General features: G+C 36.1%; 1 protein-coding gene across 3 annotated transcripts in view; it reads right to left on the reverse strand.

The window, feature by feature from the left end:
• The window catches only part of IMPA1 (inositol monophosphatase 1), a 30,224-nt gene that overhangs the window by 3,684 nt on the left and 11,979 nt on the right, over positions 1-14,561 (reverse strand). For 2 of the 3 annotated variants that reach the window (XM_082859033.1, XM_082859034.1), the window contains exons 2-7: positions 14,094-14,211; positions 13,582-13,715; positions 11,632-11,736; positions 10,389-10,434; positions 8,025-8,133; positions 6,108-6,216 (exon numbers count right to left, since the gene is read on the reverse strand). In XM_082859033.1, the coding sequence (XP_082715159.1) occupies positions 6,108-6,216; positions 8,025-8,133; positions 10,389-10,434; positions 11,632-11,736; positions 13,582-13,715; positions 14,094-14,156 (566 nt within the window). In that variant the 5' untranslated portion in view covers positions 14,157-14,211. The remainder of the gene's footprint in view (positions 1-6,107; positions 6,217-8,024; positions 8,134-10,388; positions 10,435-11,631; positions 11,737-13,581; positions 13,716-14,093; positions 14,212-14,561) is intronic. The other variant, XM_082859032.1, reaches the window with a different exon arrangement.

Here is a 14,561-nt window from a genome sequence, read left to right on the forward strand (position 1 = left end):
GCATTCCTGCCCCAAATGCATAACCCAAATCTAATCATGAGGAAACCCAACAAATTCAAATCAAAAGGCATACTATAAAGTAATTACCCTATGTTTTTCAAAAATGTCAAGGTCATAAAAGATAGACTAAGCAACTGCTCCAGATTAAAAGAAATTGATGAGAAATGGCACCTAAATGCAGTGTATGATCCTGGATTGGATCTTGGATTAGAATTCTTTCAAAATATGAATTAAGTCACTATATTAGATAATGTATCAAACTTAATTTCCTGATTTTAGTAATTGTGGTTATGTTAAAGAATGTCCCTTTTATCAAAAATATACACACTGAAATGTTTAAGAAAAAGAGGTCATCATGTCTGTAAGTTACTACTTTCAAATGGGTTTTACTCAAGCTTCTGTTTAAACCTCTGAAAATAAGGCAGTCAGGTCTGTTCACTGAGTTCCTTCACTATTTATTTTTAAAGAAATAAGGGGATTCCACATATGAGTGATATCATATGATATGTGGAATCTAATTTTTAAAAATGAAACAAATGAACTTACAAAACAGAAACAGACTTACAGATATAGAAAACAAGCCATGGTTACCAAAGGGGAGACACAGTGGGGAGGGATAAATCAGGAGCTTGGGATGAACATACAAACACTGGGATGAACATACACACACTACTATATGTAAGACAGATAACCAACAAGGACCTACTGTACAGCACAGGAAACTCTACTCAATATTCTGGGATAACCTATATGAAAAAAGAATCTAAAAGTGGATGAATATATGTATATGTATAACTGAATCACTTTGCTGTACACCTGAACTAACAAAACACTGTAAATTAACTATACCCTAATAAAATTAAGATAAAAAAAAGAAATAATGGGAAATTGATGACTAATGTGGTATTTGTTTAGTTTCTTAAAAATAAAAAAAGTACTGCACCTGAGTACATCCTTCATGCCAAAGCAATTTTTCTTTTTAAAAAAGGATCAGAATTACATGATGCCTTGATTTCAAATATATTTTACTGCCTATATTCTTACTATATATCAAATTTAAGAAAGAACTAGCAACCTCAATAAACTTCCATAGGTGTTTGACTGCTTTCCAAATATATAAACCCAAATTAACTTTAGTGGCTTTTTTTAGTTTATAAATAATGGTGTATTTTCCTCCTCTTCTCAAGGGTATGTGATAGTTCACATCTCATGTCATAGAAAGAAAATACCAAGATCGCTCAGAAATTATCTCTTGGTATTCTATTCAAACATAGAACCCTAGGCTGGAAGAACAATGCTATATAGGCAGTTCTTCCAGCACAGCATATAGGGTATGCTTCTGTCTACTTTTGATGTGTATCAATGGCTCTCAGTCAAGAGGTCTTTTGATCAGAAAGCATATTCTTTTATGGACAAATGTTACTAAATATTATTAATTACCAAATAATTGAGGCTGTGGTCTAGATTTTGCACATGTGTCCTGAATTCTATGTTTGTCTGATCCTCCTATACAGCTAGGATGGTATAGAGTAAAAAAGACTATCTTCAGAATCACACAGATTTGAGTTTGCTCCCCTACTCAGTTGCTTAAAAACTATAATTTTCAAAAAGTTTCTTCTTCAAATTTTAGCTTTCTTGTCATCAAAATGGAAATACCAACTTACCTTGGCTATGGCTGCAATGATTAGAAACAACAGACGTAAAGCACCTAGCAGAGGGCCTAGCATATAAAAGAGCCTCAAAAAATAGTAGCTATATTTATGAAGAAATTATTCCCTAAAGCATGATACCAGAAAACATCATTAAAGTAAACAAATACAGTGCATTTCATTAAACAAATCCCCAAAAATTACACAAAGGAAATTGACCCATAATGATTTACTTTGCCTCATAAATGTCATTTATAATTAATATATAATTATACTTCAATTTAAAATAAAAGGAGGTGGTATCTCTTGGGACAAAGTGAAGGAAAAGCAGGAGCTAAGAGTGAAAAAATTAAAGATCCTGAGAAATGAAAGAGAAACAAGACATGCCAATCCTCACCTCCCACCACCACTTAGCAGAAATTCATAACAGAACCTATACAGAAGGGTAGAACTGACAGGATAAGGAGCTCTGAAACCAGGAACCCAGATCGCAAAGTGAACAGAGATAGAAAAAGCAGACACATCCACACAAATCTACTGTGAAACATCAGACATTGCTAATAAAAGTGTCTGGGGTTTTTTTGACTCATCAAGTGTCTCTGCAAAAAATTAAGCACAGAAATGAACAAAACAAAATAAAACAAGGAAAAAATAAAACAAGAGATGACTGAACTCAGAAAAGAAGTGGGACAAAAAAGACAAAATTCTATCAGAAAAGAAGACTGAATCGCAAGGTCCCCTAAAGGGAACAGATGCAAATGAAAACTTAATAAAGGGCAGTGAGGAAAAGCGATAAAAGAAAGAAGTAAAATGGGTCGGAGAGAAAGTGGCTGCAAGGGAAGAAACAAAGAAGATTTAATGTTCCTGCTGGTGTCTCTGAAGAAGAAAATGAAAACAGCAGAAGTGAACTAATACTTAAAACTAAAACTCAAGAAAACTTTCCAGAAAAAAAAAAAAAAAAAAAGATATGAATCTACCTGTCATAGGGAGAAAACATCCCAGAATGAGCAATTCCAAGATATACCGTTATAAAAGTGTCAGCCATGGAAGATTAAAAGAAAAAAATTTTTCTCAGAGCCTCCAAGTAAAAAATGAAATAATTTAAAAGCCAAGAAGATTAAATTGGCATCAGATTTCTCATAACATACAAAGCAAGGCAACAGTATAATAGCTTTTTTTTTTTAATTTGGGTTTTTTATTTATTTACTTATTTTAGTTTTGGCTGTGTTGGGTCTTCATTGCCACGCATGGGCTTCCTCTAGTTGCAGCGAGTGGGGCTACTCTTCATTGTGGTGCGCAGGCTTCTCATTGCGGTGGCTTCTTTTGTTGCGGAGCAGGGGCTCCAAGCACGCGGGCTTCAGTAGTTGTGGCACACGGGCTTAGTTGCTCCACGGCATGTGGGATCTTCCTGGATCAGGGCTCAAACCCGTGTCCCCTGCATTGGCAGGCAGATTCTTAACCACTGCGCCACCAGGGAAGCCCTGTAATAGCATTTTTAAGAAATGTACTTCAGGACTTCCCTGGTGGCGCAGTGGTTAAGCATCCGTCTGCCAATGCAGGGGACATGGGTTCGATTCGTGGTCCGGGAAGATCCACATGCCTTGGAGCAACTAAGCCCGTGCACCACAACTACTGAGCCTGCGCTCTAGAGCTCACGTGCCACAACTACTGAAGCCCGTGCACCTAGAGCCCGTGCTCTGCAACAAGAGAAGCCACCACAGTGAGAAGCTCACACACCGCAATGAAGAGTAGCCCCCACTCACCGCAACTAGAGAAAACCCACGAAGCAAAACGTAAGTAAATAAAAAAATAATAAATTTCTAAAAATAAAAGAAAAAAAAGAAATGTACTTTCTTTCACTAAAGATGTTCTATCCAGCCAAGCTGTCTTTCACGTTTCAAGACCATAGAAAAACAGTTTGGAATGTGCCAGATCTCATGGAATACTGTGTACATGTGCCCTTCTCAAGGAATCTACTAAGAGATGAGCTTCATCTAATCTAAAGGTGACTGGTGTTAAATCAAAAACAAACAGAGACCAGCCTTGAAAATTCCCTGAGCAGACAAAACCAGTTTAGTCATGCAAACAAAGCTTAATTTAGCATATTTTGCAAAACTAACTCAACCTGGGTCATTTCTTGCTTATGCTTCTGGAAATGACAAGCAAAACTTAAGTTGTTTCTCAAGGCTGATATGAGGTAACCACTAATCAATTCCCTATCATTTAAAAAAATTCTATTATAGCCAATCACTGTGAAGAATAAATAGTCACTGCTTTCTCACTTTATAAGCTGCTTTATAACAATATATGCCTGAGCCTCATTTCATGTTTTGGTCAGGGTGTTCCTGGTTTGCAAACTGTCTTTTTGGTGTGTGCACAATAAACTTTTACTAATTATACTTCAGTGATTCGCTGGTTTTAATTCTGTTAGTTATGAACTTTTGACACCAGGAAAACTTCATGGAAGGACTGTGAGCATTTTATAAAGTCAAAAACTAAGACCACAGGATGGGACCGTGGGTGAAAGAATATGTAATAATAATACGTCTGACAAAGTAGAAAGAATGCAACTTAAAAAACTGGATGAAAAGGGAGAGAAAAAGGGGAAAGTAGAGTAAAATCACTGAATGTCATATAGGTAACAGGCGGAAGCCAAAACGTTCTGGAGCCTTTACAGAGAGTAAATGGTCAAGTCAGAAAAGAGAATATTAAGAGCATTATAAAGAGTTTTAATATAAAAGAAACCCACGAGAATAAAATTGAACCTTTCACAAATTTCTATTTCTAAAAAGAAAAAAAGCAGAGGGGATACACCAAATAAATACAGTAACTATAACATAATATACAAAGTAATTACAATGTAAGATAATACAACAGAATTGAGACCAAACAAAACGGTCATATCAATAAATGAGTAAGCCTACCTTTTTTATGGAAAGAAAAAAGATTTTCAAATTGATTATAAAGCAAAACTTCACTCTATGCTGTATTCAAGAGATGCACTTAAAACTCAGTGATTCAAAAGGACTAAAAATAAGAGTGGACAAAGATTTACCAGGCACAATTCTGATGTCAAAGCAGATTTCAAGTTCAAACATCAAAGTACAATACAGAATGTACTTTTGTTTCAGTGCATATGGAAGTTCCACAAAAATTGATCATATACAGGGCACAAAGAAAACATAAAGTTCCATAATATATATTTATTACAATGTAATAAAACTACAAATTAAAAATGAAATTAAAAAAGCAAAAAAAGTCATTTCCTCGTGGAAATTTAAGAACACAACTCTTGGGTGAAAAGGGAAATACAAACAGAAGTAACAAATTTTGTGAAAATTAATTGAAATGAAAACACATCAGAATCTATGGGATACATTTAAAGCAATAATCAGATAAAAATTCATAGCCTAAATACTTACATCAATAAAAATCAAAGCATAAAAATAAATTCTCTACTTAAAAAGGAAAAATAAAGGAAACAACAAAATGAACAAAAAGAAAGCACAATGATGAAAATAATAAAGCAGAGGAGAAAAACAGTAGACCAGATTAATAAGCAAAATACTGGTTCTTTGAAAAAACATAAAATAGACAAACCACCAAGTAACTTAATCAAGACTTTTTAAAAAGAAGAAGAAAGCACAAATATACAAAATAAGAAATGATAAGGGGGAAATAACTACTGATACAGAGAGGCCAGAAATAAACTATAAGATTCTACCTTGTATACCTCCATGCAAATAACTTGAAAACTTAGAGGAACTGGGTAATTACTTAGGCTGTGGAAATGTTCTGGATTAAAGGTGGCCAAAGAGACATGGCAACTAAACATAATACTGACACTAGACTGAATCTTGCACTGGAGGAAGAAAAATGCTATAAAAGACATTATTAGATCAACTGACAAAGCTATATATGTATGGATGGTAGACTAGATAAAGAGCAAATTCATGAAGTCAATAATTGTACTGTGGTTATGGAAGAGAGTATCCTTATTCTTAGGAAATAACAAACTGAAGTATTTAGGGGTAAAGAGCCATGATCTAAATAATTTAACATGAAATAGTCCAGGGAAAGAAAGGAGTATACACAAACACACACACACACATACACAGAGAGAGAGAGAGAGACAGACAGACAGACAGACACAGAGAAAAGAAGGAATGATAAAATGATAAAGCAAACGGGGTACAATGTTAACAATAGGTGAATCTGGATAAAGTGTATACTCCTGTTTCTTGTAGTTTTTTATTTCCGAAAATTTTGTTAAATTTGAAATTATTTTCAAATAAAAGTTTTAAAAATTACATTATAAAATTAGAATTACGGTACTGATCCCATGTCTATTAATTAAAAATTTCATTTCTAAAGAAAAATTCATTCCTTAGAATGTCAAATTATCTATAATGTTAACATACAATGTTCAAATTTTGGGAAAAAGTGAAAAGAGCTTACCCATGGATGGGAAGGCAAAGAAGCCTTTCCATATTAGAAAGAATAATTCTCACAGTCTCTGGTGTTCTGGAAGAGCCCAACTCTGTCACCAAGAGTGATTTGGTAACATCTAAAAGAAAATGTTTTAAATAATCATTAGAGTTCATTAATAAGAATTCTGATAAAAAATTTGACACTTGTAACTCAGAACAAATTGGACATTTTTATTCCTCTTTCTAGTTGTATCATATTTGTTTCTTTCTAAGGCTTTAAATATTTAAATACTTATCAATTTATTATCTCTTTTAGTTATTTTATCATCATTTTTATAATCATCAAAAAGAGTCTAGCTCCTTACACCCCCCCCCCAAAAGTACAGAATATAACCAATCTGCCTGCATGCATGACACATTTAGTGGGAAACGAGCAAACGTCTTACATATTTTTTTTAAAGTGGAATCTAGGGGGCTTCCCTGGTGGCGCAGTGGTTGAGAGTTCGCCTGCCAATGCAGGGGACACGGGTTCGTGCCCCGGTCCGGGAAGATCCCACATGCCACGGAGCGGCTAGGCCCGTGAGCCATGGCCGCTGAGCCTGCGCATCTGGAGCCTGTGCTCCGCAACGGGAGAGGCCACAACAGTGAGAGACCCGCGTACGGCTAAAAAAAAAAAAAGTGGAATCTAGAAATTAAATAATTTATATATAGATTTGAAAAAGACAAAAATTAAAATTAAATGGTAGCACTGTTGGCAGGAATGTAAAGTGGTGCAGCCATTATGGAAAACAGTATGGAGGTTCCTCAAAAAACTAAAAATGGAGTTGCTGTATGATCCAGCAATCCCACTCCTGGGCATATATCCAGATAAAACTATAATTTGAAAAGATACATGCATCCCTATGTTCATGGCAGCACTATTTACAATAGCCAAGATGCAGAAACAACCTAAATGTCCATCAACAGATTAATGGATAAAGAAGATGTGGTATATACATACAATGGAATATTACTCAGCCATAAAAAAGAATGAAATAATGCCATTTGCAGCTACATGGATGGACCTAGAGATTATGATACTAAACGAAGTAAATAGAAAGAGAAAGATACCACATGATATCACTTATATGTGGAATCTAAAATATCACGCAAATGAACATATCTACAAAACAGAAACAGACTCAGATATAGAGAACAGACTTGTGGTTGCCAAGGGGGATGGAAGGATTGGGAGTTTGGGACTAGCAGATGCAAACTATTATATACAGAATGCATAAACAACAAGGCTTACTGTACAGCACAGGGAACTATATTCAATATCTTGTGATAAAGCATAATGGAAAAGAATATGAAAAAGAATATATATATGTATAACTGAATGTTGGGTTAGTTTCTGCTATACAGCAGTGATTCAGTTATACATATATATGTATTCTTTTTCATATTTTTTTCCATTATGGCTTATCACAGGATACTGAATATAGTTCCCTGTGCTATACAGTAGAACTTTGTTGTTTATGCATCCTATATATAATAGTTTTATGCCTCATTTTTAATGATTCCCAACTTGAAGTGCCTTTTCCCCCTCAATTTACTAATAACTGGGCCCAATGGCATCAGAACAAAGGAATTCTACAAAGAATTTGAGATGCAGTGGCTGAAGCAATAAAACATGAAGGCCATGAGGGCAGAGAGTCATTCTTACTCATCTTCCTCCCCAGCCCCTGACAAAACGCAAGCCTCAAGTGTCTTCTGCTCCATCGCACTTGCTTCCCCTGCTTCCACTACTACATCCAAAATTGTGGTCACAATTAAAAAGTACAGAGAAAACAGACACAATTTATGAATCAGTTAACACTTGGAGAGCTCTACAGGTTAACATTCAAAAACAGTAGCATACGAATACATAATATCAATCACACCAAAAATTAGAGGATAAACCAACCTTCTTGGCGTGAAACCTGTAGTTTTTGACCATTACAAAAGGCACCTTTTCCTTTCCGGCCAGTATACATCTTATCCTCCATGCAACTGTATACAATTCCAAATTCCATCTGCAGAAGGAAAACAAGTTTCCTTTACCAAACCTGAGTATTCTTTCTCATGTCATCCATACTTTTTCTAAGAAAGTAACAAGAAAATCTGGTATACTAATAATGTTTTCAAATGGCTAAACCATGGGTATTTAAAATGCTAATTCCCAGCTTAGTCAGAGGAAAGAAGTCATCAGACCTAAACACTTGACTCCTGTCTCATCCATTTCTAAATTTAAGGGCACCCACCTTGACCTCTCTCCTTCCTGCCTCAGGTGAAGACAGGTTGCTCCTGTTTTCTAGGGTGAATCCTTCTTCCTGTTAAACTTCTCTGAAAAACTGCTCCATCAACTGATCCCTCCTCTCTTGGACTTTCATTCCGGGACTTCTCGCCAAATTTCTTCCTCCCTCACAAAACCTTCAAAACATTACCTTCTCCTTTTCTCTTCACTGCCAAAGAGTGGTCTAGACTTTGCATCTCCCATTCTCTTACTACACTACAATTTGGCTTCTTCCCTGATCACGCATCTCCTGAAACTCCTTGCAAAGAGATCATCAATGCACTCTTGCTGACCAAATGCATCTTCTGAAGATTTGGAGACTGCTGACCATCACCAGTTAATCCCATACTCCGTGTTCCTGGCAGTATTCTCCTAGACCTCCTACTACACTCACTGATCTGTCTTGGTGTCACAGTTTCTTATGACCTTCTTCTCTGCCTAACCCCTAAAAGTTGTGTTCCCCAGAGTTTTTCATTCTTCCTCTTCTTCCATTTCCCTTTTAGCTCTCTCGATTCTTACAGGTTTGTTCTTTCCAGTCCACAAATTCAATTACCTCTCTAACTGTGGCTCCCACCAACCCCATCTTAACAGGTCAGTAGCTGTGCTTCAGAACCTAGGCTTGCAGAAACCTCAATTGAGGAGGTCAAACTCACTCACTACCTGATCACTCACGCCTCATTCCTTCCCCATTAGTCACTTCCTTCCAATTTTATCTTGAAAACACTTCCTGATTTTGGGCATTTCCTCAGCCATTCTCCCCACCTCCATCTGAGTTCAGAATCACCTGCCCCTCTGGTGTGACCTCTACATTGCTGGAATGATCTGTCACTCTGCACTTAAAAACCTCTACTGGTTTCCTACCACCTAAAAACAAAATCTAAATGTTCTGACATGGACAGGCCACGATGCCTCACGGCAAGACCACAACTAACTCACCTCATTGGTTCTGCTCCTGCCATTTCCAGAGGTTTGCCCACAATGAACATCTCACCGTTCCCCACACACATCATGCTCTTCTCCAAACTGTTCTTTCTGATTAAAATGCTTTCCTTTTCTTCTTTATCTGGCAAACCCCTAATTTGCTATGACCCAACTCACATGACCAAATTCTAAGACCCATTACATTTAGTATGAAGATTTCCCCAAACAACTCCTGGCAGAATTGGTTACACCCTCTTCATGTTCTCATAGTTATTTTTTTTTTTTTCACAGTTCCACCACATATTACCTTTATCTGTTCACACGTGTAACTTTTGCACTGAACTGGGAGTTCAACAGCCCAGGGCTGATTAAATGAGAAATGCTCACCTATCTCCCTTTGAATGTTCTCAGTGATTAACACAATCCTGTGCCTAAGATTTCATTTGCACTAATCTGTGTTTTTATTTTCAGAGATTTCTTAACTCTCTTGTGTACATGCTGATCAAATATATCGCAAGCCCCTTGAAGACAGTTATGTAAGATGTTAGTAAACATCATTCGTGTTTTGATCAATCAAATACCCAAACAGCACGGAAATGCAACAGGTAGAGATTGTACTCTACTGGGCTTTAGATACAGCAAGTGTTCAGGTTCCTGAACATAGTCTGCATTTTCTAACCATGCTTAGCCCCTTCCACTTCCTGATGTTTCCCTTCATAATGCCTACTAAAGCATTCCTAGCTCAAAGCACACCTCTTCCATTAAGCATTTCAGACCCTACATCAACGCCTATCTTATCTGACTCTATCATATATATAATGTTGATTAAATACTGAATCATATTTCAGTTATTTGTGTGTATTTTTTCCTTATAAAATCTTCTCAGAAAACATTACATTTTCTTCACTGGAAAAAGTATCATGACAAGTTTAACAGTTCTGGAGTTTATTTCAAAATAATGCAGCTACATAAATTGAATAGAGACAAACCTAAATTTATTATGGAGACACATTTACTCTTTTCTCAGAAAATAAGAGCAAGGCATTTTACCAACCATAAATTTAAACAACATACCTTTTTATTAACAACAAAGCCAATTGAAACAGCTACAAAAGGAAATCTTTAAAAAAAAAAACACACACACATAAATTTATCAAAATAGAACTTATTTTCAACAAACATGTGTTTTCATAATAAAACTGCTTACAATTTTTTTCACATGAACAGTCTTATCCCTCCTCCCCCAGAACTGTGTGTACAGTATGCAACCCTTTGTGTAAATCGTAGGGGATGGGGAGGGTAGAATATACAGATGCATACATACAGGATGCTTCTACAGGCATGAGACATCTCTGAAAGGATTCACAAGAAGCTGATAACAATGGTCACCTCCAGAGATGGGTCCTGAGAAGCTGGGGTCAGAAGTGGGAAGGCCACTTGGCACTGTATGCCATTTCATACAATTTAAATGTAGAATTCCATTAATATAGTTTTAATTTTAACAAAAATGGGATCATACTATATATTATAATCTTCTCTATGTTATATAATATTATGAGCATCTTTCCACATTAACATTCCATCACAAAACGATTCTACATCTTAGCTTTATGGCTTTAACAATTCTATTAGTAAAGATACATACAGCTAGCTACATGGTAACTTCAAATATAACAACTATGTGTCATCCCACCAAACTAGGCTACTCATTTGAACTCTCACTGGCAATTCTATCAGGCTTTCTTCTAAATATCCTGAGTTATATACTTACTTTGTGCCAGGCACTAGAGTAAGTTCTTATATAAATGTACAACTCATTGAGTCCCATCAACAAGCAATTCTATGAGGCAGGTACCATTAATGTGCCCATTTTATAGAATGAAAAAAAAAACTGAGGCCTAGAAAGATTAAGCAACTTGCTCAAGGTCACAATTCACACATCCTAAAACCCATGCTCTTTTTAACAGTTTTTTTCTCCTGGATTGAACCCATTCTATATAGACAACACTCCAGTATTGAGTTAGTTATTTCCTTAATTGATCTCAAAGGAGCAATGTTGCTTGCATACATTTTTATGTGGTTTCAACAGTGAGAAAAAGAATAGTAAACAGGGCACTTCCCTGCACAAGACAAGTCTACAACATTAATACTTCATCACCTCTTCCATAGCTGATGAAAATTATGCATAATACACTTACAAACTACTCTACAATTTACACAGTTCTCTAAAGTATATATGTTCGTGAACAAAATATCCAACAGTCCATTCAGTTAATACAGTAACAGTAATTACAATATTAAAATTTTTAAAACATACCCATGTACAAAGTTAGTTGTTCCATCAATAGGGTCAATGATCCACGTAGGGCTGTCAGTTAAAATACTTTTTTCCCCAGCTGCCACAGATTCCTCACCAATGAAACTAAAAACAAAAATGACAAACTCTGAATCTTTACATTGCTTTCAACAATTTTCAAACCTTAAGCTACCCAGGGTCTACTATAAAACATAACAAAAGTCCATACACTACACTTTTCTATTGTTTTTCCTGCAGACTGATGAAAGTGAGAAAGTTTTACTTCCCCCAGAACAAAGTCATGTGAAAAATAACAGAATCTGAAATTCTCAAATGTAATGCCAGGATAAGTGAAGGCACACATGCTGAAAAGGGAATTTGTTGCAGATGAGAACTTACTAAGGAAATGTGGAGGTTTTAAAAGTAAGTCCACAGATTCTCTCATACTCCTCTCTTCAAGAGGTAGAGCCTAACACCCTTTGCCTTGAGTGTGAATTTGGACTTAGTGACTCGTTTCTAACCAATAGAACAAAGTGGAAGTGACAACGTGCAACTTGGAAGACTCGTTCACAAAATGGCACTGAGGTTTCCATCTTATTCACTCTATTTCTTCCTCCCTCCCCTTCCCTCTGTTGCTCTGGGGGAAGCCGGCCACCATGTTATCAGCTGCTCTGTGGAGAGGCCCAGATGGTAAGGAACTGAGTGGAGCTGCCGCAGACAACCCATGAGGAACTGAAGTCACCAACAATCACATAAGTGAATGGCCCCTTCAGCCCCAGTTGAGCCTGAGGTGACCCACAGTTTGACTATAACGTTACGCGACCCTGGCAAGAACAACACAGCCCAGCTACTACCACATTCCTGACCCTAGAAAACTCTAAGATAATAAATGTTTGCTGTCTAGAGCTGCTAAGTTTTTTAGGGTAACTTGCTATACAGCAATAGATAATATACAGAACATTAAATAAGTCAATGAGAAAGCAAATCACCCACCAAAATTACTGTGTCTACATGCTTTCCTAAAACACGCTACACAGTAAATCTCAGGTGAATTCTGTAAATGGTGTCTGAGTTCACTGTATTTCTTCTTTCTGTTGCTACTTTCTTTTTTATTTATGTCCTTTATTCAATACTGAACAGTACTAATAATCATTACCATAATTTTCTTTTATCTCTTTTTCTCTTGGCTATAAACCTTTTCATTGAGAAGACATATATTTAGCTTTAAACATTTTTTTTCTCCTCAGTGACTAAAATACCAGGAATGGCCAATGGCATGATCACGAAGAAGTAGAGAATGACAATGTTAAACCCTTAAAATGATGACAATATTTTGGTTATATTTCTGTGCCTATAAAGAAAGCCCTGATTTTAGTATTTTCTCTCAAACTCCTTAAAGCTACCATGACTTTAGCACCTAAAAAGTTTGCAATATAGAGAATAAAACTGAACTTTTAAATCTTGTCTATGCCAGCCACTTGTCAACTTCCCAGCATCCAAACACTCCTCTTACTATAAAGGAATCCAAATAGCCCCTGTTCACTGCTCCCTGGAAGTGTGAGCTTAGGCAAACAATCTCAGTTCAGCTAGCAGATGTTCTTGCCCAGGATTTGTAATCTTGAGCTAATGGGGTAAAGATATCCAAAGTGAGCAGGGTCAGGAGTGAGGCTACCAGCAGCATCTGAAGCAATGGCTCCTAACCCTAACCCTAACCCTAGCCCTAGCCCTAACCCTAGCCCTAACCCTAACCCTAACCCTAACCCAATCCTAACCAGCTCTGCCTTCCTCCCTGGTTCCCACCTGAGCCCTGCTCTCAGGGCTCCTGAGCTGCCCAACACCCTCCAAATAAATTCCCGTTCAGCTTAAATTAAGTATAGTCAATTACTGAGTCTAAAATCAAAATTTCTGTCTAGTACTATTGACTCCAACCTAGATTTCATTTTTATCACAAGAAATTGAAATAAGAAATACCTGTGAGATGGATACTTTTCCTTTATGGAAGAGATAAGCATTTTTTCAACTTTTTGGTCAGTAGCAGTTACCAAATCAACTGGAGAACTTTTGATCATAATATTCATTTCGTTTTTTAGGGCTTCACGAGCCATCTAAAAAGATTTTTTGGTAAGCAAATAGGAAAAGCATAAGTCATTTTAAATCAAACTAAAAGATGAAATACAGAAATGGTTTGAAACATTCAATCTGTCTTAAATGATATCCTTAAATATTTCTTACCACAGTATAAATAAAATAAATCCTTAGGGGTTATGACCTTCTAGGTATAAAATCACAGAATCTTACATCCTATTTTAGATTCACAACTGTCATCACAAAAAGTTTAATGACATAAAATTAAACTATCACTCACTAAAGTTCAATAAAATGAAAACAAATACAGATTAATCAAAGTATATGTTTTGTTTAACAAGGCAACCACACGCTGTCCACATCCAACACATCATGGCTGAAAAGATTTCAGTCCATACCTCTCCAGCTTGTCTTGCTAGGGTTACTGCATAATCCATGCATTCCTGCCAAGGATCAGCCATCTTCGGAACAGATTTAACACGTACAAAGATACAGCAGTTACAAATCTCTAAAAATCTTAATCATAGAATAGTTAGGTCACAAAAACAGTTCAATTTGCAAAATACTTTTATTCAGGATTCACCCTCTCCCTGATTCTAGAGTTCAGTTTTTTTCAGTATTCACTCACAGGTCCATTAAGAAACACTTTTTATCTAAATTACTTCACTTCTATTGTAGAAACATTTTCATAACAAAAAATTTTATTCTATAAAATTTTATTTTATTCTATAAAATTATTTTATTCTATAAAATTTTATTCTATAAAAGTGTCTCCCAAAGTGCCCATACCATACAACATTTTTAAAAACAGCACTGGTCTAGGGAATGGAGAAGAAAGGACACAAGAAATATCTTAAAAGACAGGT

Source organism: Leucopleurus acutus (assembly GCF_964270905.1).
Source record: "Leucopleurus acutus genome assembly, chromosome: 17".
Classification (NCBI taxonomy): Eukaryota; Metazoa; Chordata; class Mammalia; order Artiodactyla; family Delphinidae; genus Leucopleurus; species Leucopleurus acutus.